General features: G+C 39.2%; 1 protein-coding gene across 1 annotated transcript in view; it reads left to right on the forward strand.

The window, feature by feature from the left end:
- Positions 1 to 25607, forward strand: part of DCC (DCC netrin 1 receptor) — an 828232-nt gene extending 802625 nt beyond the window's left edge. Inside the window, exons 30-31 of the mRNA XM_065934991.1 lie at positions 23188 to 23330; positions 24745 to 25607. Coding sequence (XP_065791063.1) covers positions 23188 to 23330; positions 24745 to 24834 — 233 coding nt within the window. The 3' untranslated portion in view covers positions 24835 to 25607. The remainder of the gene's footprint in view (positions 1 to 23187; positions 23331 to 24744) is intronic.
- Positions 25608 to 26534: the final 927 nt, after the last annotated feature.

The raw sequence follows: 26534 nt of genomic DNA on the forward strand, positions 1-26534 counted from the left end.
TCTGGACTTGGGTGATTATTTTTCTTTCCCATGTTAGCTTTCAGCTATTATTTGTTCAAATATTTTCTCAGGCCCCTTTTCTCTCTCTCCTTCTGGGACTCTGATACTGCGAGTGTTGGTGTCTTTGATGTTGTCCCAGACATTTCTTAAACTGTCCTCATTTCTTTGCATTCTTTTTTTTATTTCTGTTCCATAGCAGTGATTTCCACCACTGTGTCCTCCAGATCATTAATCCATTTTTATGCATCCTTTATTCTACAATTGATTCTTTCCAGGGTATTTTTCATTTCAGTTACTGTATTCTTTGCATTAGGCTGCCTTTCATATTTTCTAACTCTTTATAATATTAAATTTTTTTTTTGTAATTTCCCACTCCATGCACCCATACTTTCCCCGAGACTTTGGATCATGTTTACAATTACTCTGAATTCTTTCTCAGGTAGACTGCCTACCTCCATGTCACTCAGCTGTATTTCTGGAGTTTTATCTTGTTCCTTTCTCTACCATTGCATTTTATCTAAATTTCTATCTGTATGCATATGTGAGTCAAAGTAAGCTATGTTCCTCAGCCTTGGAGAAGTGGCCCTCTGCAGCGGATGTCCTGTATGCCCCAGCAGTACACTCACCTCTCATCACCCAAGGGCCAGAGACCAGCTGGTCCCAGGGTAGGTTCTAACCTGTGAGCTTGTGCAGGCTTCCTGGCCGGAGGGGCTGTGCCTGCCCCCTGGTGGGTGGAGCCAGTTCTTATCCCTCTGGTAGTCAAAGGGCGTGCCTAGAGGTGGGTGTGGCCTTAGTAAATCTTTAGGTAGCCTGTTGATGCGTAGGGATATGTCTCTACCCTGATGCTTGTTTGGAGTCTGGGATTCCAGTGCTAGAGCCTGCAGGCTTTTGGGTGGGGCGGGGTCCTGACACTACTTACTCAAGCAAGGTGTCTACTACCAGCAGGAGTGCAGGTAGATGAACACTCCCTGGTATTTCCATCACTAGCTTTTATGACCTCAGAGCCACAGCCAACCCCTGCCTCCCCAGGAGATCCCCCAAAGGTCAGCCGGTAGGTCTCGCCCTGACTCCTGCAAAGTCGCTGCTTTCACCTTGGGTCCTGGTGAACATGAGACCTTGTTTGTGCCCTCCAAGAACGGAGTTTCTCTCTCCCAAAGTCTGGGAGAGCTGCTGCAATCAAGCCCTGCTGCCCTTCAAAGCCAAATGCTCAGGGGTTCCTCCTCCCAATACCAGAACCTCCTGCTCGGGGCGGGGGCAGGGGTGGTCTGTGCTGAGGCAGAGAACTCTCACTGTTGTGGGAGAATTTCTGTTAATTATTCCCTGGTTTCTGGCTCACCCACCCAGGGAGGATTTCATTATGTTGCTGGTATGCCTCTCTTACTGTCTTATTGGGTTTCTTCTTTATATCTTTCAATGTAGAATTTCTTCTTTGTTGAAGTGAAGTGTTAGTTGCTCAGTTGTGTTCGACTCTTTGCAACCCCATGGACTGCAGCTCGCCAAGCTCCTCTGTCCATGGGATTCTCTAGGCAAGAAACCGGAGTGGGTTCTTGTCCATTCCCTTCTCCATGGAGATCTTCCCAACCCAGGGATCGAACCTGGGTCTCCCACATTGCAGACAGATTCTTTACGACCCCATGGACTATACAGTCCATGGAATTCTCCAGGCCAGAATACTGGAGTGGGTAGCCTTTCCCTTCTGCAGGGATCTTCCCAACCCAGGGATGGAACCCAGGTCTCCCGCATTGCAGGCATTTTATTTACCAGCAGAGCTACAGGGGAAGCCCATCTTTGTTAGATTCATCTTTTTTATAGATGGTTGTTTAGCTGTTAGTTGTGATTTTCATGTTCTCAAGAGGAAGTGGACTCAAGGTCCTTCTACTGTGTCTCTATTCATCCCATATACTAAACTTACTGTTTTCTAAGACATAAGTTTTCATTTCTATGATGCTATGAGCTTTGTATTTACCTTGGTTTACCACTTAGATGGTAACAAGTCTAGCTGGGATGAAGGTAGAAAGAGCAAGAACTTGTTAATTCAGTCTCTCTTCTGTCACCCACTACCACCATCCCACACAGTCACTGTTGTTTTCTCTCATTTTCTTCCACTCTCACACTCTCCTTTCCAAAGCTAAGAATGTCTTGCTTTCTGTCAAAGCCTACTTGGTAAAATTATACTTGTATTTTTTTGTCTAAGAAAGAACACATACTTTAAAAAATAGTAGTCAAACCCCATTTACCAGCTGAATAGCTTTGAGCAAATTCCTTATCTTCTTTGAACCTTGACTTTTCTATCTTCATGATGTGAGCAATAACATGTTTTGAAGGGTTTAAAGAGCATATTAGACAATTTAGGTAAAAAAAAAGAAAAGGTTTTATTGTAAGTTATGTGCCTTTGGGAGAGAAAATACCTGGGGGAGGGGGTTGCTCTTTTCTTCTTTGGGTTCCAGTTCATGGAAATAATAGAGGGAAAAATGCTGATAACCAAATGAGAATCAAGTATCCCAGAGAATCATGACACTCTGGAATACCTGGGTGGAAGTAGCTGGGAGGCTTCTTCTTCCTTGACTGCGGGATTATTGGGATCACCAGCAGTGAACTAGAACAGAGAGACAGCTGTCTACCCCGCTAGAGTCTGACTGTGCCTTGCTTCCTTAACAAATGCAGCCTCTGGAAAATTTAGGGAGAGAGTGTGGGGTCCTCTATGCCAGGGGTCCCCAACCTTCAGGATCTAAAGTCTGATGGTCTGAGGTGGAGCTGATGTAATAATAATATTAATAGAAGTAAAGTACATGATAAATGTACATGAAGAAAATAAAATCGCTCAGTCGTGTCCAACTCTTTTGCGACCCCTTGGACTGTAGCTTACCAGGCTCCTCCATCCATAGGATTTTCCAGGCAAGAGTCCTGGAGTGAGTTGCCATTTCCTTCTGCAGAGGATCTTCCCAGCACAGGGATCAAGCCCAGGCCTCTTGAATTGTAGGCAGATGCTTTCCTGTCGGCGCCACCAGGGAAGTCCTAATGCACATGGGTCATCCCCAAACCATCCCCTCCCCACTCCAGGCTGTGGAAAAATTGTTTTCCATGAAACCAGTCCCTGGTGCCAAAAAGGTTGGGGACTGCCTGTGTCACAGCAAAGACAAGGCCTAAAACCTTGAATAGTGACCATTAGTTCATTCATTGTACCTTCCCACATTACACAGAGTGGCTGCCCCATGAAAGCCAGCTGACTGGTCCCTAGAGTGGTTCCCCTTACTTCTTAACAGGAAGGAGTAAAGAACGGTAGTCAGGTTGGCAGAAGCCCCTCATTAACACAGCCTCAATGTTTTGTTTGTCTTAGAGGAGGAACAGGTAGGCTAGAACAACACAAAGCTTCTATTCCCAGAAGTTGTGCTTAAATGTTTATCCCCCTTTGAATGTAATACACATAGTAAATCAAATGTTTAAGATTGATGCCAAAATTTCACGTTTGAAATTTTATCCCTTCTGAAGAATGCCTGAAGCTATTGCATCTAGGTAAATACAGCTACTCTCTTTTCAATATTTTGTGAACATGAAAAGGTAGGGAGTATTACACAAAGTTTTCGATTTACATATTTCTTATTTCTTCTATAACCTCAAAAACTCCTTGCATGTGAGAAGTGTGTACCTCTGTATGACAGTTTTATATTTGCCCAAACAACCTGAGCACAGGGCAGTTACTTATTAATGAGCACATGTTAGAATAATATTATGGTTCATGTGGAAACTAGACCGAGAGAGGCTCTTTTGTGTGTCTAGTATCACAGAATAGGTGAGACAAAGTGAAGAGAAGAACTCAGACCTCCTCAAGGCTACCCACTTTAGCCTTACTCTTAAGGGTAAAGGAGTGGAAAATGAGAGAGGAAATGGGAGAACGTAAATAAGGATGTAGAAATTAATATTGAAATCAGAATCATGGTACAACACATCGGCCTCAGATTTGACCCAGCTGAGGCTGTACATTTCATTCCTGCTGCAGCTTAATCTAATATTTCTCACCAAGAACTATTTTACCCAGGAGAGCCCTCTGCAGGGAGATGCTAGCAGGAGTTTGCACCTGGCAGTCATACATTATGTACCTAATGAGCAAATGAAATGTTTAATAACTGCACTGTGAAAATAAAACTTAAAACAGTAAATTCCTGCTGAGGCGGCTCGTCTCCACCTGATGTGCAGGCCCATCTCAAAGCACCAGCATCCTTTGTATTTCCCCGACTCAGTGGGTCGCACTGGGGAGAGCAGTATTAAAACCAAAGCCATGCTTCCTTAATTAGTTGTGTATCAGTGTAAATTCATTTATTTATCATATCAGCATCATGTGTTTCACCTAAGGGTCGCCTGAAACTTCTCCAGCAGGTACCCTGGGGAGAGGGAAATCTACAGCTATTGCAGACTAAGCATCTGTAAAGTTTAATTTTTCAATTAATCATGGATCATTTAAACACAGAGTAATTTGATATTGCTTATTTTAGCTCGAAATGTCTGATGTTAGTCTGAAATAAAACAGCAAAACAACCATAATTATTGTTATGGTTTTTCATTAATAACTTTAAGAGAAAATGATAGAACTTTTTTTATAGAAAGAACCAATTTAAAATCCAATTATCATAACTCATGAGTTAAGGATTCACTTGCCAGAGATTTCTTTAGATTCATTTTTACCAGAGAATTAGCTACACTTCCTAAATCTTAACAGCAAAAACATCCCGAAAAATGAAGTATACAGGTAGAATACTTATAAAACCTAGTAAAGTTAAGTAATATGTAGAATAGATTCCCTGGTGGTCAGACAGTAAAGAATCTGCCTGCATCACAGGAGACCTGGGCTCGATCCCTGGGTTGGGAAGATCCCCTGGAGAGGGAATGGCAGCCCACTCCAATATTCCTGTCCGGAGAATTCCATAAACAGAGGAGCCTGGTGAGCTACAGTCCATGGGGTCGCAGAGTCAGACACGACTAAGCGACTAACACTTTCACTTCACAGAACAGTTATGTTCTTTTTTCTCATATAATTTTTACAGTTAATAGCTTACAGATAAAATTGTTTAACCTTTATAGCAATTAAAATGACCAAGATCAAAGAAATTAGGCTGTGGGGTAAAAGTCACAAAACTACAAAGAATGGATCTTCTAAGCCCCAGGCTGGGATTCTCCCTCGGTATCTGGATATGTACTTGAGCACTCATTCTGTGCTTGGAATTCCTTGTGTGGTTAACACACATTTTACTATCACAGGGGAAAAATAATACAGGATATCAGAAACCTTTCGTTCTGTTCTCCCTCCTCAGCTTTGCTCACCTCCAGCTCTGAAACGAACGTGGGTTTTCTTTAATTCTCAAAAGCATTCTTCATTGTGGGGAGTGATCACAGAGCATCTTGACGGCCAGGCTAAGATTATATGAAATGAGCATCTGGGAGCCATGAAGAGAGTTCTTTGGTTTTTCTCTCTTTTTTTTTTTTTCAAAAAATTTATAAAATTTTCATACAATATTTAAAGGTTACTTTCCATTTACAGTTGTTATAGAATATTGGCAATATTCCCTATATTGTAAAATACATCCTTGAGCCTGTCTTATACCCAATGGATTGTATCTCCCATACCTCCACCCCTATATTGCCCCTGTCCACCTCTCCCCACTGGTAACCTCTACTGTGTTCTTTGTATCTCTGAGTCTGCTTTTCTGTTGTATTCACTAGTGTGGTGAAATTTTTATACTCCATATAGAAATGATATCAAACAGTATTTGTCTATGACTTATTTCTCTTAGCATATTGCCCTCCAGGTTTATCCATGTAGCTGCAAATTTTATTCTTGTTTATGGCTGAGTAGCAGTGTGTGTGTGTGTGTGTGCATCTTCATCCATCCATCTGTGGATGACTTCCTTGGCAATTGTAAATAATGCTGCTATGAACACTGGGGTGTGTACATCTTTTTGAATTAGTCTTTTTTTCTGATATATATACCCAGAAATGTAATGGAATTCCTAGGTCATACAGTGGTTCCATTTTTTTAATTATTTGAGGAACCTCTCATACTGTTTCCACAGTGGCCGCACCACCTTATATACCCACCAACAACGTACAAGAGTTCCCTTTTCTCCACGTCCTCACCAACATTTGCTGTTTGTGTTATTTTTGATGACAGCCATTCTGACAAGTTTGAGGTGTCATTTTATTGTGGTTTTGACTGCATTTCACTGATTATTAGCAATGTCAAGCAACTTGTCTTTGCCTGTGGCCATCTGCATATCCTTTTTGGAAAAAAAAAGTCTATTCAGTTTTTCTGGCCATTTTTAAATCAAGTTGCTTTTGTGATATTGAGTTGTATGACTGTCCATATATGTTAGATATTGATCCATTATTGGTCATATCACTTACAAATATTTTCTCCCATTCGGTACATTGCCTTTTCATTTTGTGGATAGTTTCCTTTGCTGTGCAAAAGCTTGTAAGTTTGATTAGGTCCTGTTTATTTTTGCTTTCATATCATTTGTTTTAGGAGATAAAAAAATATTGATTTAGGTCAAAGAGTGTTCTGGTTATGTTTTCCTCTAGGAGCTTTATGGTATACAGTTGTACATTTAGGTATTTAATCCATTCTGAGTTTATTTTTGTATGTGGTGTTAGAGAATGTCTAATTTCATTCTTGTACATGTAGCTGTCCTGTTCTCCTAAAACCACTTATTGAAGAGACTATCTTTTCTCCATTGTTTATTCTTGCCTATTTTGTTGTAGATTAATTGACCATAAGTGAGTGGCTTTGTTTCCAGGATCTCTATCCTGTTCCATTGATCTATGTGTCTGTGTCTGTTTTAAGTGTGTGTGTGTACGTGCGTGCATGCATGCATGCATGCCAGCACCATACTGTTTTGATGACTGTGGCTTTTTAATATAGTCTGAGTCAGAAATATAATTCCTCTAGCAGTATTCTTCTTTCTCAAATTTGTTCTGGCCATTCAGAGTCTATTGTGTTTCCATACAAATTTTAAAATTATTTGTTCCATTTTTGTGAAAACTACTATTGGTAATTTGATAGGGATTGTATTGAATCTGCAGACTGCTTTAGGTAAAATGGTCATTTAATAGCTTTGATTCTTCTAGTCCAAGAAAACAATATATCCTTTCACCTGATTGTGTTGTCTTCAATTTCTTTTTCATCAAAGTCTTGCAGTTTTCAGAGCACAGGTTTTTAGCATTCTCAGGTAGATTTACTCCTTGGTATTTTACTCTTTTAAATGCAATATTAAGTGTCACTGTTTATTTCTATATCTGATACTTCATTGTTAGTGTATAGAAATGCAACAGATGTTTGTATACTAATTTTGTATCCTGCAAGTTTACTGACTTCATGGATGAGCTCTAGTAGTTTTTTGGTGATATCTTTAGGATTGTCTATGTACAGTATCATGTCATCTCCAAACAGTGATAGTTTTACATCTTGGTTTGCAACTTGGGTTCCTTTTACTCCTTTGTATTCTCTGATTGCTGTGCTTGGACCTCCAAAACTTCATTGAATACAAATGGCAAAAGTGGGCATCCTTGTTGTTCTTGATCACAGAGGAAATACTTTCAGTGTTTCAATATTGAGTATGATTTTAGCTATGTGTTTGCCATATATGATCTTTATTATGGTGAGTTATGTTCCCTCTGAGCTCCTTTTTCTGGAGAGTTTATTATAAAGGGATGTTGAACTTTTTACAAAAGCCTTTTCTACATCTGCTGAGATGATCATATGATTTTTATTCTTCAATTTGTTAATGAAGTATATCACACTGATTTACAGGTATTGAAAGATCATTGCATTCCTGAGATAAATCCCACTTTGATCATGGTGTATGAGTCTTTTGATAGAAAGCGAAGAGCCCAAATGAACTTTTTGGCCAGCACAATATATTGCTCAATTCTAATATTTTATTGAGGATTTTTGCATCTGTGTTCATCAGTGATACTGCTCTGTAACTTTCTTTTTTGTGCTTTATTTCCTGGTTTTGGTATCATAGTGATGCTAGTCTTACAGAAAAAGTTCATAAGTATTGCTTCCTCTGTAATTTTTTGCAATAGTTTCAGAAGGATGTGATAACTCTTATCTAAATGTTTGGTAGAGTTCACCTATGAAGCCATCAGTCCTGGACTTCAATTTATCAGGAGTTTTAAATTACTAATAGGATTTTAGTACTTATATTTGCTCTGTTCATATTTTCTATTTCTTCCTCATTCAGTCTTGCAAGATTGTACCTTTCTAAGAATTTGTTCATTTTATTGGCATTTAGTTGTTTCTGCTAGTCTCTTAAGATACTTTGTATTTCTATGGTGTCCGTTGCAACTTCTTTTTCATTTCCAATTTTATTGACTTGGGCCATCTCCCTTTTCTCTTGATATGTCTAGCTTATCAAGTTTATTCTTGCAAAGAATCAACTCATTGTTTTCATTTATTTTACTGTGTTTTAAAGCCTATTTTATTTATTTCTACTTTGATTTTTTTGACTTATTTTTCCTCTACTAACTTTGACATATTCTTGTATCAGTATAAACTTTCCTCTTAGAACTGCTTTTGCTGCATTTCATAGATTTAGGATTGTTGTTTTCATTTCTTCAGTGGTCCATGGGTTGCCTAGTAGCATATTATTTTAGTCGCCACGTGTTTGTATTTTTGGCAGTTTTTTTCCCTCACAGTTGATTTCTAGTCTTATTATAGTTAGAAAAGATATCTGACAGACAATTCAACTTTGTTAAATTTACTGAGGTTAGTTTTGTGTCCTGGCATGTGATTTATCCTGAATAATGTGTATTCTTCAGCTTTTGGATGGAATGCTCTATAAATATTAGTTAAACCCATTTGGTTTAATGTGTTCAACTGTGTTTCTGTGTTGATTTTCTGTGTGGATGATCAGTCTGCCCATTGATATATTAAAGTGTCCTACTATTATTGTTACTATTAATCCCCTTCTATTAATATCTGACTCATATATTTTGGTGCTCCAGTATTGGGTATGCATATATTTGCAACTGTTATATCACCTTCTTATACTGATTCCTTGATTATTATGTAGTGTATGTCTCTTGTAGCAGTCTTTAAAATCCATTTTATCTGATATAAATATTGCTACTTACTTTTTCTTCTGATTTCCATTTGTGTGGAATACCTTTTTCCATCCCCTGAGTGTGAATATGTGCCTGGATCTGAAGTGAGTGTCTTGTAGCAAGCATACATATGGGTCTTGTTTTCATATCCATTCAGACCATTAAGGTAACTATCAATATGTATATTCTTATTGCCATTTTGCTATTTTGGATTTGTTTTTGTAGGTCTTTTTTATTCCCTTTCTTCTTTTGTGATTATATGACTATCTTTAGCATTGGGTTTGGATTCCTTTTTATTCTGCATGTAGTTCTAAATTTTTGACTTATGGTTACCATGAGGTTTTTGTATAGCAGTCTATATGCATGTGTATATATATAAATATATACATACATATATATGTGCTACAGTCCATGGGATCGCAAAGAGCCATACACATACATTGTTGGTGTTTAGTCAGTAAGTCGTGTCTAAGTATAGTTCCTTGATCCCTTCATTTCAAATGTGTTTTAAAAACCCTGCTTAGGTATTCTCCTTCCCTCATAATTAATCTTTATCTTTGCCAGTGAGCTTTTCCATTTCACGATTTTCTTATTTCTAGTTGTGGGCTTTTCTTTTGTCACTTAAAGTAGTATGTCTTCGTGTGTTGCTATGTGGGACTTTGTGCTTCGTGGACTTGGGTGACTCTTGTTCCAAGCTTGGGGATTTTTCAGCTAGCATTGGCCTGGATCCACAGGATCACAGTTTTCAGGGTATGTCTGATGGGGCACGTCTAGAAGCTAGTGCAGGCTTTCTGGAGGACAGACCTGGTGCCCGCCCATGGAGAACAGAGCTGGGTCTTGGCCCTCTGTCGTACAGAGTCATGTCTAGGGCTTGTCGAGAGATGGCTGAGGGCTCAGGAAGTTTTAGACATTCTGTCTTCTGGTGACTGGGGCTGTGTCCCCAGCTAGTTAGTTGTTTGGCATGAGATGTCTCAGCACTGGCATCTTCAGCTTTTGGGTGGGGCTAGGTCTTGGGGCTGATGAGCCAAGATGCCACCTGCCAGGAGCAGTGTTCACATCGTAGAATTTTCCCAAATGTGGCTGTCATCAGTACCTGCATATCCAGGGTGAGTGGCCGCCACCTCCCCACCGCTGCAGGAGACTTTCTACCAGACCAGTAGGTAGGTCTGGCCGAGGCTGCTATGAAAGCCACTGCTTTGCCCTGCGTTCTGGTATGTGTCAGATTTTGCATGTGCCCTGGAAGAGTAAAGTCTCTATTTCCCCTGGCCCTGTGATGCTTCTAAAATTAAGCCTTCCTGGCCTTCAAAGCCACATGCTTTGGGCACTTATCTTCTTGATACAGGACGTCCAGGATGGGAAGCCCAGCAAGGGGCTCAGAATTCTCCCTCTTGTGGGAGAACCTCTGCAGCGCTCTTCTCCAGTTTGTGGGTTGCCTGCCCAAGGGTATGAGGTTTGATTATATCGTGACTCTCTACCCCTCCTACCTGTCTCATTGTGGTTCTTTCTTTATGTCCAGTTGTAAAAAAATCTTTTCCAGTAGGTTCTCTTTCATCAGTGATGGTTCTGCAGATGGTCGTGACTTTGGTGTGCTCACGAGAGGAGGTGAGCTCAGGGTCTTTCTACTCAACCTCTTGGCTGCTGTCCCATTTTCTTTTCCTTTGGTATATTACTCTGATAAGACTCAGAAACGTTCTGAAATTGAGAAATATTATTAAATTTATGTTAAACTAATTATCAGCATAACTGCAGATCTCCAAAGTAAATAAATAAATATGAAGCATGGTCTTCTCCCTAGATCTACAATAGGAAAAGCTGTCAAAAATCCTATCATTTCTTGACATGGAAGGACAGGGGTTTAATACCCTGAAGTAAATGCTTTTTCTAATTGCTACTGTTTTCTCTAGTTCTCTGGGAGGGTATGATTGTCTTCCAGTGCGTCAGACACCATCAGGCAAGTCAAAGGCTATCATGCCTTAAAATAACTCGCCCTATAGAAGGAGTACCCAAAAATTGGGGGATCAGGCAGGACTGCAAGAATACAGTTGGCTTTTAAACTGGCGAATAAGCACAGTGTACAAAAACCCAGATAGCAACAGAGGATGTGTGACTGTGTTGAAAATACAGAAGGAAATAAGGGTGAATGGACTTAGGATAACTCACCGAGCAACAGCCGCAGTCCATCAGCAGGTGAGAGGCTGCAAGATGGTTCCTAGGGTCCTCTTCAGATTGGACCGAGCGCTCAGACATCACTTACTAATCCAAATGCCAGGTGACACTACTCCGTCACTGGAACACAGTCTGTGCCACAAGATTGCTTGTTTTATAGGAAGATGTCTGCTTGCTTGAGTGGTATAGGAAACAGATTCAGAATATAGCCTTTGGAAGAGCCACAGGTAAGGTCTCAGGCGTGAAGTGATAAAGGCATGTCTCATAGTTCTTCAGAAGAATAAAGACACAGACTAGAAAATCAAGACAAGCCAGGAATATACATTGAGGGCATAAGTGAAGAAAAGTTTCCAAGCTAAAATATTTGAGATTCAGAGTATAAAATACTGAATCTACCCAAATACAAATGTATATAGCACAGGGACAGAGTTAATGCACATACAAAAGCAAGTGTGTCTGCTATCCATGGAAATCTATTCATGGAAATCTTTGCTTTAAAACATTTATTCCCCTTTACTAAAGGGCAATCATAAGACCAAAGTTGTCTTATTGGCTGTTGATAAATCTCTCCTGGAAAATTTCTCTCATACACTTTAATTCCCCATTCAAGAAAAAGAAAAAAATAAGGCCATATAATATGCCAGATAAAGTGCTAATACTGAACTCTACTTTAAATTCTTCTCTTGTACTGGAATGTTATTGAAATTAAATTCTACCTTGACCTCTTGATCTTCTGGGACCTCAGTGTTATCTTCAGCAAAATAATGGGAAGGGCACTAGTTGAACTCCAAGAGCCATTGAGGTTCCAGCGTTCTAAACTTCTTTGCATCTGTGAATACTGCTTGAGAAAAGTGTGTTATATGAGGTTTAAAGGCAATGTCTTTGATTCCTTTTGTAAAATGCACAGTGTCTTGCCTGTTATTCAACATTCAGCAGGTTTAAAAACTGTTGCCTGGACACTAGAGATAATCAGTTATTATAATTATCTCCTTTCTAATGGGTTTGAGTTATGGTACTCTTTAGGCATGTCTGCATCTTATTATAGTAATACAAATGCTTCAGATGCACTATAATACAGCATAGACCTGCCCAAATCATTAGGATCCCAAGCAGAAAATACTCCATTACAATGTATTTTAATAGAACTATAATTTCTCTGTGTAAAACTACCAAAAAAAATAGTTAAGTAATTATTATTCTTGTATACTTCCCAGTATACAATAGGGACAGGCCTGATTCAATTTTCTGCATAATATGCTATGCCAATATACTATTTACTTCTTTTGTGTTACTCTCTTTGTATATATCTCTATGCTAAAGTGAATTGATTTGTGTTAAGTGTTAAAATGTAAACTTTTCAAAAAAAAAAAAAAACATTACTTAAAAACTGAAATTTAGGCAGAAATCAATATGGGAGACTAGGATGTGGAACTCACCTCTTCCTACAAATCCTTCAGAAATACATCTATATTTGGAACGATTCTAACAGAATACTTACTGAATGTTGGCAGAAGATCTCATACAACTAAAGCTACAAGAAAGAGATCACCATGTAACTGGATAGGATGAAGTGGGGAAAAAAGAAGAATTGAAATGGGACCCCGTACCTCGCAGGGAGTTATGAAACGGGAAACATTCCCTCACCCTGGGAATCTCCTCCTCTGGCTGGGAAGTCAGCTGGGACAGATTGGGAGGATCAGAGAAAAGGGCTTGGTTTGGCTGCAGAGAGAGAGCCTGAAGGGCCTAGAGTGTGATCCAGGCCACCACTGGGAATGCACATAGGATGGAGGCTGCGTCCTCCATAAGAGCCACATTGTCCACACGTGCCCAGGGGGAGGGTTGTGGACCCATCATAGCAGCTTCACTTCAGTGCCCTCACGGTGGGTGCCACTCCACTGCTACAAGCTCTGGGAACACGCAAGCACAGGTAGGTGGAATGACTACAGGGCAGAAATCTAAGGTGGCTCCTGGTGATCCCACAGTGGCTGCTGGTGCACTACGCCAGCAAACTCACACTGGCTGCTCTGTGGGCGCAGTGCTTGGGGGGACATCCGAGCTGATTACTTACTGTTGCTCCCCAGGCAGAGGTTGACCCAAGGGCGGTGCCAACAGCAGTGTACTTGGTGGGTGCCCGCACTCGGGGGCAGGCGATGTCACAGAGTGCATGTCCTCGGACAGTTCCTGGGGAGGGGTACACACCTCCTTCCCCGCGGAGTGCTCTAGTCCTACCTACTGATTCCACTGGTTAAAACTGGGCCTGCGGACTTCTATCCCAACAAGTGGGGAGCAGACCCTGCCACCAAAAGGACTGTGGCAACCCACAGAGCAAAGGCCTCACCCAGCATCCGCTGAAGGCTCTGGGCACTGCAGCACCCCCTTCATCGAGGGCCAGCAAAACCTGAGGACAGAAATGTCAAGCACGCATACCAAAAACAGACCTCTTGAGCCAAAAATATTGGACTCAGGCTATACAAGGGCGCTCCCACATAAACACAGCCCTTCAAAACCACAGTGAAAAACTGTTTATCCTAAATTCATGGAGTCAGAGAAATATAAAATGAAAAAGCAGAGGAACCATTCCAACAACAAAAAAACACACAAGACAAATCCCATGTTTTAAAATAAGAAATAGACCTCTCAAGCGTACCAGACTCTGAGTTCAAAAAGGAGGTAATAAAAATACCGAAGGAATTAAGTAGGACTATCAATAGAAATGCAGATCATTGTAACAAGGATCTAGAAACTATAATGAGCCATTCAAAATTAGACAAGTCAATTACTGACATGAAAACCAAGTTACAGGCAAAAAATAGCAAATTAAATAATGCAGAAGAATGAATAAGTGATTTTGAAGACAGAATAACAAATTATGCAATCAGAGCAGCACACAGACAAATTAAAACACAATGAAAGTAACACATGAAATCTATGGGATAAAAATATAAAGGGTGCCAATCTATGCATAAGTAGGGATTGCAGAAGGAAAAGAGGAAAGGAGGTCAAAATGTATTTAAAGAAATTATGACTGAAAATTTCCCAAACTTTAAAGAAGGAAAAAAGATGCCCAGTTACAGAAAGAACATAGGGTCCAAAACAAGATGAGCTTGAAGAAACCCACACTAAGACATATAATTGAAATGGAAAAAGTTAAAGCAAGAATCCTAAAGGCAGCAAGAGAAAAACAAATTGCAGGTGAATCCCCCCCCATAAATATAACCTGATTTATCCATACAAAGTTTATAGGCCAGAAAGAAGTGGCTAGATATATTCAAAGTCCTGAATGGGAAAAAACCTGCAACCTAGAATACTTACCCAGAAAAATTAGCATTTAGAATAGAAGGAAGGAGAGAGAAAATTTCTCAGACAAGCAAAAACCAAAGAATACATCAATAATGAGCCTATTCTAAAATATTGAAAGGTGTTCTCAAAATAGAAAAGAAGCAAGCATCTATAAGGAAGGGGAAGATCACAGTAGGAAAAGTAAACATATAAAAGGATTGTAGATCACTTAAATAAAGCTAGGACATATATTTTAAAAGAAATTTTTTTTTTTAAATTGTGAAAGTTATTTTAACTATGTGCATGCACGCTAATTCATTTCTATCATGTCCGACTTTGTGCGACCCTATGGACTATAGCCCTCCAGGCCCCTCTGTCCGTGGGGATTCTCCAGGCAAGAATACTGGAGTGACTTGCCATGGGATATTCCTGACCCAAGGGTCGAAACTGCATCTCTTATGTCTCCTTCACTGGCAGGCAGGTTCTTTACCACTAACACCATGTGGAAAGCCTGGTTTTAACTACCATGAACTGCAAGAGGATAAACATAAAGATGTAAAATAGGAAATCAGAATTACAAGATGTTGGTGAGGGGAGTAAGAAAATGTAATCTTTGACAATGTGTTTGAACTTATATTACTACCAGTTTAAAGCAGGTAGATATAATGGGTTAACATACTTGAAAATGCTCCTCTGTCCATGGAATCCTCCAGGCAACAGTCCTGGAGTGGGTTGCCATGTCCTTCTCCAGGGGATCTTCCCAACCCAGGGGTTGAACATGGCTCCCCCGCATTGCAGGCAGATTCTTTACCATCTGAGCCACCAGGGAAGCCCACTTGAAATCCAGGGTAACCACAAATCAAAAACATAAAGTAGGTGCACAAGAACCAAAAAGAACTCAACCAATAACACAAAAGAAGACAAGCAAACCACAAAAGGAAAATCCAAAAGAAAGGAACAAAGAAGAAATATAAAATCTTGGTAAAGAAGATTTAAAGTGGCAACAAATACATACCCATAAATAATTACTTTAAATGCCAATAGAATAAATGCTGCAACCAAAAGATACAGAAGGGAAGATTGGACAATAAAACAAGAACCTACAATATGCTGCCTACAAGAGGCCCCTATATGGAAAGTGAGGGGAGGGAAAAAGACATTTCATTCAAATAGAAATGACAAGAAACAGTAGGAGTACTCATATAGGACAAAATGGACCTCAAAAACAAAGCCCATAAAGAAGGACATTATATACCATTAAAAGGATCAGTATATATGCACCCAATATAGGAGCACCTAAATATGTAAAACAAATATTAACATATAAAAGGAGAAACTATGGGACTACAATAAAAGTAGAAGGCTTTAATGCCACACTAACATCAGTGGACAGGATTCCAGGAAGAAAATCTGTAAAGCAACAGACATCATATACAACAAAACAGTTATGTATAATTGGTAACTTTAGAATAGTAAGAGAGTGAAAGTCACTTAGTCGTGTCCAACTCTTGTGACCCCATGGACTATACAGTCTATGGAATTCTCCAGGCGAGAATACTGGAGTGGGTAGCCTTTCCCTTCTCCAGGGGATCTTCCCAACCTAGGGATCAAACCCAGGTCTCCCGCAGTGCAGGCAGATTCTTTTACCAGCTCGGCCACAGGGAAAGCCCAAGAATACTGGAGTGGGTAGCCTATCCCTTCTCCAGTGGATCTTCCTGGTGCAGGAATCAAACCGGGGTTTCCTGCATTGCAGGCAGATTCTTTACCAACTGAGCTATGAGCGAAGCCCTTAGAACAGTAAATCCTTCCATAAAAGAAAACATGTTCTTCCCAAACACACATGGAATATTCTGTAGGATAGACCACAAAGGACACAAAACAAGTCTCAACAGATTTTAAGAGGACGGGTATTATTGCATGCAACCTTCTCTGACCACTGTGGCATGAAATTAGAAATGAGAAACAAGAATATATGGAGACCAACAACATGCTACTAAGAAACCAATGGGTCAAGGATGAAATCAAAGAGAAAATTTTACAAATACCTCAAGACAAATAACAACAAAAACTACAACCATACAAAAAATCTATGGGATATAGCAAATGTAGTCTTAAGAGTAAAGTTTATAGCAAAGAGAGCTTCCTCAAAAAACAACCCTGACCTACCACCTAACAGAATTAGAACAACCACAAAACCTAAAGTTGACAGAAGGAAGGAAATAATAAATATCAGAGAGGAGCTTGAGGTTTAAAAACAGACAAGTTAATGAAACCAAAAGCTGGTTTTGTTGAAAGAATAAACAAAATTGACAAACCTTTGGCCACGTTTACCAAAAATAAACAGGAGAAGACCAAATAAATGAAATAAGAAATGAAGAGGTAGACATAAAAAGTGATACTATGTAAATAAAAATTAATCATTAGGGAATACTATAAACAACTCTACGCCACCAAACTGGACAACCTAGAAGAGACAGAAAAGTTTCTAAAACTGAATCAAGAATAATAGATAATTTGAAAAGACTGATCACTAGAAGTGAAACAACCTATAATTTAAAAAACTCCATGCAAGCAGAAGCCCAGGCCTAGATGGTTTCACTGGGAAATTCTACTAAACATACATTTAAAAAAGAACTTACACTAATCTCTCTCAAACTCTTCCAAGAATCTGAAGAAGTCTGAAGAAAAGGGAACATTCCCAAAATCATTCTATGCAGCCACCATCACCCTGATACCAAAACCAGACAAAGAAACTACCAAAAAATAAAATTGCAGGTCAGTATCTTTGATCAATATAGATGCAAAAATCCTTAGTAAAATATTACCAAACTGAATTCAACAACACATAAAATAGATCATACATCATAATCATGCTGGATTTATGCTAGGATCACAAGGTAATCAAACATATGAAAATCAATCAGATGATACATCAGTCACAAACAAAAGAAAGATAAAAACCACATGATTGGCTCAATAGATGTGGAAAAAAAGCATTTGATAAAATGCAGCATCCATTCATAATAAAAACTCTCATCAAAGTGGGAATGGAGGGGATATATCGCAACATAATGAAAGCTATTTATAAATCCACTGTTAACATAATACTTAATGGTGAAAACCTGAATGCTTTCTCGCTAAAACATGGAACAAGACAAGAATGCCCACTTACCACTTCTATTCAATGTAGTATTTGAAGTTCTAGCTACAGAAATCATACAAGAATTAAGTATATACAAATTGTAAGGGAAGAAGAAGTAAAATTGTAATTATATGCAGATGACATGACACTATATGTAGAAAACCCTAAAAACTCCACACAAAAACAAGTCGAAGTTATAACTTTAGCAAGGTAGTAGGATACAAGATTAGCATACATAAATCAGTTGCATTTCTTTACACTAACAATGAAATAGCAGAAGAAAGATTTTTTTTAATCCCCTTTAAAGTTGCATCAGAGAAATAAAATATTTAGGCATAAACCTGACCAAGGAGGTAAAAGACTTATATACACTGAAAACTATAAAAATATTCATAAAAGAAATTGAAGGTTATTTAAAGGAATGGAAAAACTATTCCATGCTCTTGAGTTAGAAGAACTAATATTATTAAAATGACCATACTACACAACACAATCTACAGATTTAATGTGATCTTAATGTGATCTCTATCAAATTACCCATGACTTTTTCCACAAAACTAGAACATATAATACTAAAATTTATATGGAACCATTAAAGGCCAGAATTGCAAAGTGATCGGAAGGGAAAAGAACAAAGCAGGAGACAAAATCCTCACAAACTGCATACCATACTACAAAGTTACAGTAATCAAAATAGCATGGCCTTGGCACAGAAACAGATGAATGGATCACTGGAACAGAAGAGAGAGCCCATAAATAAATCCTCACACTTTTGGTCAATTATCCTTTGATAAACGAGCCAAGATACAGTGGGAAAAAAAACCAGTTTCTTCAGCAAGTGGTGCTGGGAACGTTGGACAGCTGCATGTAAATCAATGAAGTTATTAGAACACACCCTCACACCATAGAAAAAAACTCAAAATAGCTTCAAGACTTAAATATAATACATGACCCCAAAAAACTCCTAGATGAGAATATAGGCAAAACATTCTCTTATATACATTTATATAAATTGTAGCAATACTTTCTTAGGTCAGTCTCCCAATAGAAATAAAAGCAAATATAAACCAATAGGACCTAATGAAACTTGTAAGTTTTTGCACAGCAAGGAAAACCAGAAATAAAATCAAAAGACAACTTTCAGAACAGAGGAAAATATTTACAAATGACGTGATGAAGAAAAGATTCATCTCCAAAATATGCAAACAGTTCATACAGCTCAATATCAAAGAACCCCAAACAACCTGATCATAAAGTGGGCAGGAGACCTAAATAGAGGTTTTTCCAAAAAGACAGATGGCCAATAGGCACATGAAAAGATGTGCAACATCACTAATTAACAGAGAAATGCACATTAAAACCACAATGAGATATCACCTCAAATCAGTCAGAATGGTCTTTTGTGTGTGTGTGTGTGTTAGTCATTCAGGCATGTCTAACTCTTTGTGACCGCACGGACTGTGTAGTCAGCCAGGCTTTTCTGTCCATGGAATTTTCCAGGCAAGAATACTGGAGTGAGTTGCCATGCCCTTCTCCAGGGCATCTTCCCAACCCAGGGATCAAGCCCAGGTCTCCTGCACTGCAGGAAGATTCTTTACCATCTGAGCCACCAGGGCCATAAAGACTGAAAATAAGAGATGCTGGAGAGGGTGTGGGAAAAATGGAAACCTACGCTATTGGTAGAAATATAACTTGGTGCAGCCACCATGGAGAACAGTATGGAGGCTTCTTAAAAACGTTTAAATACTGAGTGGCCATATGATCCAGCAGTTCCACTCGTGAGCATATATCCAGAGGAAGCACCACTTCAGAAAGACACATGCGCCCCAGTGTTCACTGAAGCTCTGTTCACAGCAGCCAGGCCACGGAAGCAACCTAAATGTCTATCAGCAGAATGCATAAAGAAGGTGTAGAGTATCTATATAATTCTCAGCCATAAGAAAGAATGAAACAGTGACATCCACAGCATGGACGGACCTAGAGATTATCACACTAAATGAACTCAAATCCCATATAATCTTATTTGTATGTGGAATCTGAAAAATGATATAAAAAACACATTTATAAACCAGAAACAGATATACAGACATAGAAAACAAACTTAAGGCTGCCGAAGTGGAAAGGGGTAGAAGGGAGGGATAAATTTGGAGTTTGGCATTAGCAGATACAAATTACTATATATAACATAAACAAGGACCCACTGCATAGCAACTTAGGGAACTATATTCAGTATCTTAACCTATCATGGAGAAGAATCTGAAAAAGAATATATGTGTGTGTGTGTGTGTGTGTGTGTCGGAATCTCCTTGTATACCTGAAACTAGTACGACACTGTAAATCAACTATAATTTGTAAAAAACTAAAATTTAAAATTCAAAAACTAATTGGATTTCACTATATGCCATCAAGAAAATCGAAGTAAAAATTTTAACAAAAAAATATCAAATATTAACATATAAAGTGTTAATCGTTCAAATGTAGCTGCTCTGTTCTATTAAATGTAGGGAAGGAAGAGCTAGGAGGTCATGGAATGTGCTCGGAGGAACATCTTTCCGTGGCAATAAAACTACATTCGGGTTTAATCAGAACATTGTGAACATACTTGAAGGGACTGTAAACACAATTCAGAAAATGACATTCACAGTAGGTGTTCCATAGATACATTCCCAGTGTTCACCAGTACTGCATGAAGACTCCTCTTTAAGCTTTGTGCATTCACTTGCGTGATCATCTGTAATATTCATGTGAATTACACACGCTGGTGTACCTAGAGAATACTTTATAGCATCACTCTGCCAGGGTTTTTAGTGCCTGCCTTTGTATTTAGGTTTACAACTAAGTTGGCTCTAGGAACACTGTGTTTCTACTCAGAGGCCAAAGGAAGAATACAGAGGTAGATTTACTACACAGATCATTTCTTCAGATCCAACGAAGACCAGCTGGTATTATGACGTTCTTTGGAAGAATGAAGGTTTGCTAGTTGTTCACCAGAAAAAAACTGATGGTAGAAAAGGATCATGTAAGACAAACTCAAAATGACCTGTGTGACACAGCAGTCAGTAAAAAATCTATGTGATTATTTTGTTTTAGTCCACTGACCTCCAATCTCATTAAATTGAAGATTTTAATTTAAATTGCATTATTTGTATAGTACTTTGCTATTTAACTTAAACATGTTTTGGTTTCATAGAAGAGTCTTAGAACTACAAGTTATGCCAAGTTTTATGTTTGTATAAATGTAAATAACACTGTAATAAAAGTAGTTTAAATCAATGCCAAACTTCATTGTTTTCCTCCTTAAATTCAAACATAATTTAAGAAACTATAATACAATAAGTAGTTTATACTCTCAAATGACTGATAGTCTTGAACTACGTTTCATGTTTTTTTATGCTGCTTCTTCAAAAAGCTCATTTAAGTTGGATGGATTAAATCAACATGTCAATGAAAAAGACATTAATGTGTTCAGTGGAGTTTGATAGATCTTGGTAAAAATTCTACTATCTGCCCTTCTGAAATGTATGAATTTGGTTAAGTTACTTCATTTCTCTTCTTTTTAGCATCCTTGTATATGAACTGGAGATAGAATACTTAGCAGGCTTGTTTTGACAATTAAATCTCTTTTTAATTAATTTTAAATGGAGGCTAATCATGTTACAATATTGTAGTGGCTTTCGCCATAGATCGATATGAATCAGCCACAGGTGTACATGTGTCCCTCCATCCTGAACCCCCTTCCAACCTCCCTCCCCATCCCGTCCCTCAGGGTCATCCCAGTGCACCAGCCCTGAACTCCCTGTCTCATGCATCGAACCTGGACTGGTGATCTATTTCACATATGGTAATATACATGTTTCAATGCTATTCTCTCAAATCATCCCATCCTCGCCTTCTCCCACAGAGTCCAAAAATCTGTTAAATCTTAATAACAGCTAGCTCTCTTTGAAAGAGTGACAGGAAATCAGCAACTTTAAATACATCATCTTATTAATCCTCACAAATTATTATTTCTATTTTATAGATGTAGAAACAGGCAAGAGAAATTAGCTTAGTTGAGCAAGGAATTATACAGGTAGAATGCACAGTTAGGCTTTCCAGGATCTGAATTCAGATTCAGTTGGTAAGTCCCAAATTCTTCCCTACTATGCTATTGCCTAAAATGAAATAAACTTAGCGCAAGTCTAGAGCTTAGTAGGAGCTCCATAAATATTAGTATTTCCTTTCTTAATAAGAAGATGATTCTTACTTCTCCTATCTCTGTATCTCTTCTCATATTAGTTACCAAAAACTTAAGATCACCCTCTAGTGATAAATGATTCTAACTGCAGACTTTTCAGCCTTGGTTTAAGAAAAGTGGTGATTGAATATAAATATGAAGGAATTAGATGCTAGGTCAAAATGTATGATAAAATGTGCATTGGATAGGATTTAGCATTTATAAATTACTAGCTTCCTAGATGGTTTGCATTCTTCCTTTTCTAATAAGCAAGTATTCCTTATTTCTCTGATAGTATAACAACTTTTGAGTTTTATTAACTAGATTATGTTTTTGAAAGTATGGTCAAAATAACTTTTTTTTTTTACCCAAAAATATACAGTATATCGCTGGGATCATTTGAACTTAGATATCATCACTGATTATAGAAGAGAACTGAGGCAAACTAATTGTAATAGCTTCAATGCCTCCTATGCTAAGGTTTTGGTTCTAATACTGACAAAAGTCCTTAGGTATATGAGGTATACTAGCTGATTTGATATACACCTTTATAAAATTTGTATTTTAGACTATAGGGACAAATTTATACTGCTGCTATATGTTGCAGAATTTATAAGGCAAATTTTAGACCCTAAAAGAAAAGGTAGTCGCTGCTTGTAGCAGGCTGAAATATCATTTAGTAGAAACTCAACAGTTATTCAAATGACTTTCATGAGCATTAGAATGTGTTTCATTGAGAGAAACTATCCTGATTAGGACAGAATCATATCTTGTTTTTCTTTTCCAACAGAAAATATTCAATCAGTTTAGCCATAAAGAACTGTTTTGCACTGTAACATCTAATACTCATTTGCAGATCAGAGCAACCATCTCTTTTAACTGCGCAAGTGTTCCTTGGTACTTGTTATAAACAGTATCTGGCTTATACAGGTGGTCGAGAACAGGGCTCTCTGGCCCAAAGCTGCGACCGGCCCCAGCTGAGCTGGCCTGACACACCGTATGGCAAACCGTCCACAGTTCCCAGGCAGCCTTTCACAGGGATATCTGAAATGCACTCGCAATGACATATGACTGGTGGAGGTTCATCTGGGGAGGCCTACTCAGGATTTATCTTCCATTCAGTAGAAATAAAATGAGCCCGTTCATGTGTCAGAACTCATGTCTTGACGACAGAACGAACAATAACCTACAGGCAATGCCAACCCACTGGACTCGGCTTACACACTTGAGAGATTGTTCCGGAATGTTTTGCACACTACTTTCATCACTCTGTTCTCTATTTTAGGGCCTACTCTTCCCAAGACTCATGTTAAAACAGCCTCTCTTGGGTTGGCTGGAAAGGCAAGATCTCCTTTGCTTCCTGTATCTGTGCCGACAGCCCCTGAAGTGTCTGAGGAGAGCCACAAACCAGCAGAGGACCCAGCCAGTGTAAGGCCATCCTTGAAACTCACGGAAGCACGCTGTGCAAAGCAGTCTAAGCCAACCAGCCCTGTCCACCAAGCCCAAGCCCTCGCTGCTCTTCCTATCTGTTTAGTTCTGTTTTCTTTCACTTGACTATGAAGAGAAAAAACTTTACGGAAAAAAATTACATCAGGGATCTAGTTACATGAAAAAGATCATTGATACTTAAAGGCAGTCTTTATACATACAAGCTGATAGCAACATACTGAGTGACTTTACATACATACACGCACATATGTGTATATACATTTATATAAATAGGCACCTGTGTGTGTATGTATATATATATTATACACACACACTGTCATCACTATCCTATAGAAATACAATGTGAACCACACAGTTTAAAACTTTCTAGGAGTCACATGAAAAGATGTAAAAATAAACAGGTGAGACTAATTTTAATGATATATTTTTATCTAACCCATATAGATATTATCACTTCAACATGCAATAAATATAAAAAAATTATCATTAAGATATTTACTTTTTTTGTACTAAGTGCTCAGAATATGATGTATATTTTATATGTACAACACATCTCAATATAGGCTATTCACATTTCAAAACCCCAGGTGCTACTTTTGACTTGAGGTTTCTGTATTGGACAACAAAATCTAGAAATTCAAGAAAAACAACCCAGACAGCTATGACATCATTTGTGGAAAGAAGTAACAAAACTAATCATCTCACTACACCCTCCCTTTTCATACATAGGGCCAGTTTTTTGAGCCAAAGTGGCTATTTTCAATCCTTGTCAAACACAGTAAATGACCAAATCGTTTACTGGCAGGCTGAAATTCCTATAAGAAGGTACCATCTACAACCTATTTAATACCACGAGGTCAAGTTCCCACAAAAAAATTCTTATGTGGTATTACAAAGAAAGGAAACCTGCTTATGTAAATTCTGTTTATAGCCTGATGGGCAGGAAAAGTAACTAACATACTCAATATCTACCCTGTGCTGAACACTAATAGGCACTAAACACGTCCCAGGATGCTCAGGACAGCCTTTGAAATAGATATAACCATCCTCATTTTATACCTGAAAGCTACACCTCAGAGAGGTTTACTAACTTGTCCAAGATCACACAGCTAGTAATTGGCAGGACTTGATTTGAAACAAGATTTTGTTTTCAACACAGAAGCCTCATCACAAGGATGAAGCTGGTGAAATAGCACACAGTCCTTCGTCACCGCCTCTTTTACGACCAGCATCTTCAGCCAATGGTCATATGCTGCGTGCAGCCCCCGGGCTATGGGCCGCTGTGGCGTGCATGAGAAGGCACAGTGAAATGATTAGAGATGGCCCCCGCCTTAACAAAAGGAAGGCCCCAACATTCACCTGCACTAATCCTTTGCTCTCATTCTCTCTGTAGGTGTATGAACAGGATGATCTGAGTGAACAAATGGCAAGTTTGGAAGGGCTGATGAAGCAGCTTAACGCGATCACAGGCTCGGCCTTTTAACACGCATTGCCGAATTGACGAGCTGAATTTGCGGGGACCTCTGCAGCATTACCAATTACCCACGAACAGCACACCTGTGTCCAAGAACGCTAACCAGTTACAGGTCAACCATCAAGACCACTCACTCCTGGAAGATCCTGCAGCAGTTCAGAAGGAAGACGCAGTCCTTCCTTCCTGGGCATCAGGAGTTTCAAAATGAGGACTCCGGGGTCCCTTAACAAAAGCTAAGATACATCTTCACTGCAATGTCAAAGCTGAAGCTGCGAGAATAGTCCTGGGCCTTTGCCACTGCAGTGACCGCACTGTCATGACAAATACTTAACGCTCTTCATCAAGGCCTGTCCGATTCTTCTAATGTGTAGGTCTAGTCTTACAAACGGCAAGTGCATTATTGAAGCCTGTATCCTGCCATGGCAAACCAGTGCAAGCTCACTATTTCGTTTTCAAATTGAAAGTACAGAGCACCCATGGGAACTTTCTCACCAAAGGATTGGATGTTTTTCTGACAGCACAAAAAAAGTAAACAGGCAAACAAGCTTCTGTCACGCGGTCACACTTGCACAGGTGGTGGGTATCAGCAAGTGGCTGCAAAATTCACCCATGTTAGCAAGGTATCTGTAAATCCACCCTTGGTTAACACTGATGTCTGGAGAACAGGAACATTTAAAAATCTCCAGCTAGGGGCATGCTGCCAGCCACCGGTCCATTTCCTGAAGGAGGATACAATATGCAGTCTTCTCAGACACCCAGTAATTACGAGCTTAAAACTTCTAACAGGACACTGTTCAATCTGGGTGGCTTTTGTGCCATCCCACACTGTGATGATATTTCAAAGCTTCACCAAGCCCGTCTCCCTCAGAAGTCTGGCTGGAAGAGTCCCCCTCTCCACCCCATCCCTCCCTGAGTCCTCCTTGGCAGCCAGTCCCGGTCAGGTGGCCAGCTCCACACATTCCATGCCACCCGCCCCTGCCCCGATCTACCTTCCTGAAACCCTCTGTGGACGTGGCAGACCCATCCCATCCAAGGAAGGGAAGGAAAATGGAAGGTGGTTTCCAACAGTACCTTCTCTTAAGTGATGTCTCTTCTACCAACAGGGTCCTCACTGACTCAGAGCAGGCAGTGTTGATGAATGGCGACCCCCAGGCTTGTTGTCAAGGAAACCTGCACCATGCCTGCCCAGAGTCAGAGAGGAACGGAGGGGAAGACATCACTTGACACTTCTGACACATCATCCTAAATCCGGTGGATGCTCTTTAAAACTGCATCTTCATTGTGAGCTAGGACCTTAAACTCCTATTGCCATGTTTATCTACAGCTTGCAACTAGGTGAAATTAAAAACATTGTGTGTGCACCCTTTTAGTTTCTGAATTTGCAGCTGCAGATTTGGAGTTAATCCATTTGTGCAGCTGAATCGCCAAAAGGGAGCCCGTTTGCATATTTATCTGTTAGGCAACTTGAAAACCCAATAAGAGAGTTTCAGCTGAATTATTCCTTTCAGCTCTGCCTTTGATTTCAAGCTTGAGTAGGTCATAATTTTAAAAGAGCATGGAAGGAATAGGATCTTTACAACCTAATAGCTCCTTTTATTAGGTGGGTAATTATATATGAATCCCTGAATGAAATATTTTGAGCAAAATGGCACTGTAACAGAAGTAATAATTCAGATTATTTTTTTACAGTTTTATGTCGGGAAGGAAAT

Source organism: Muntiacus reevesi, chromosome 4 (assembly GCF_963930625.1).
Source record: "Muntiacus reevesi chromosome 4, mMunRee1.1, whole genome shotgun sequence".
Taxonomy (NCBI): Eukaryota; Metazoa; Chordata; class Mammalia; order Artiodactyla; family Cervidae; genus Muntiacus; species Muntiacus reevesi.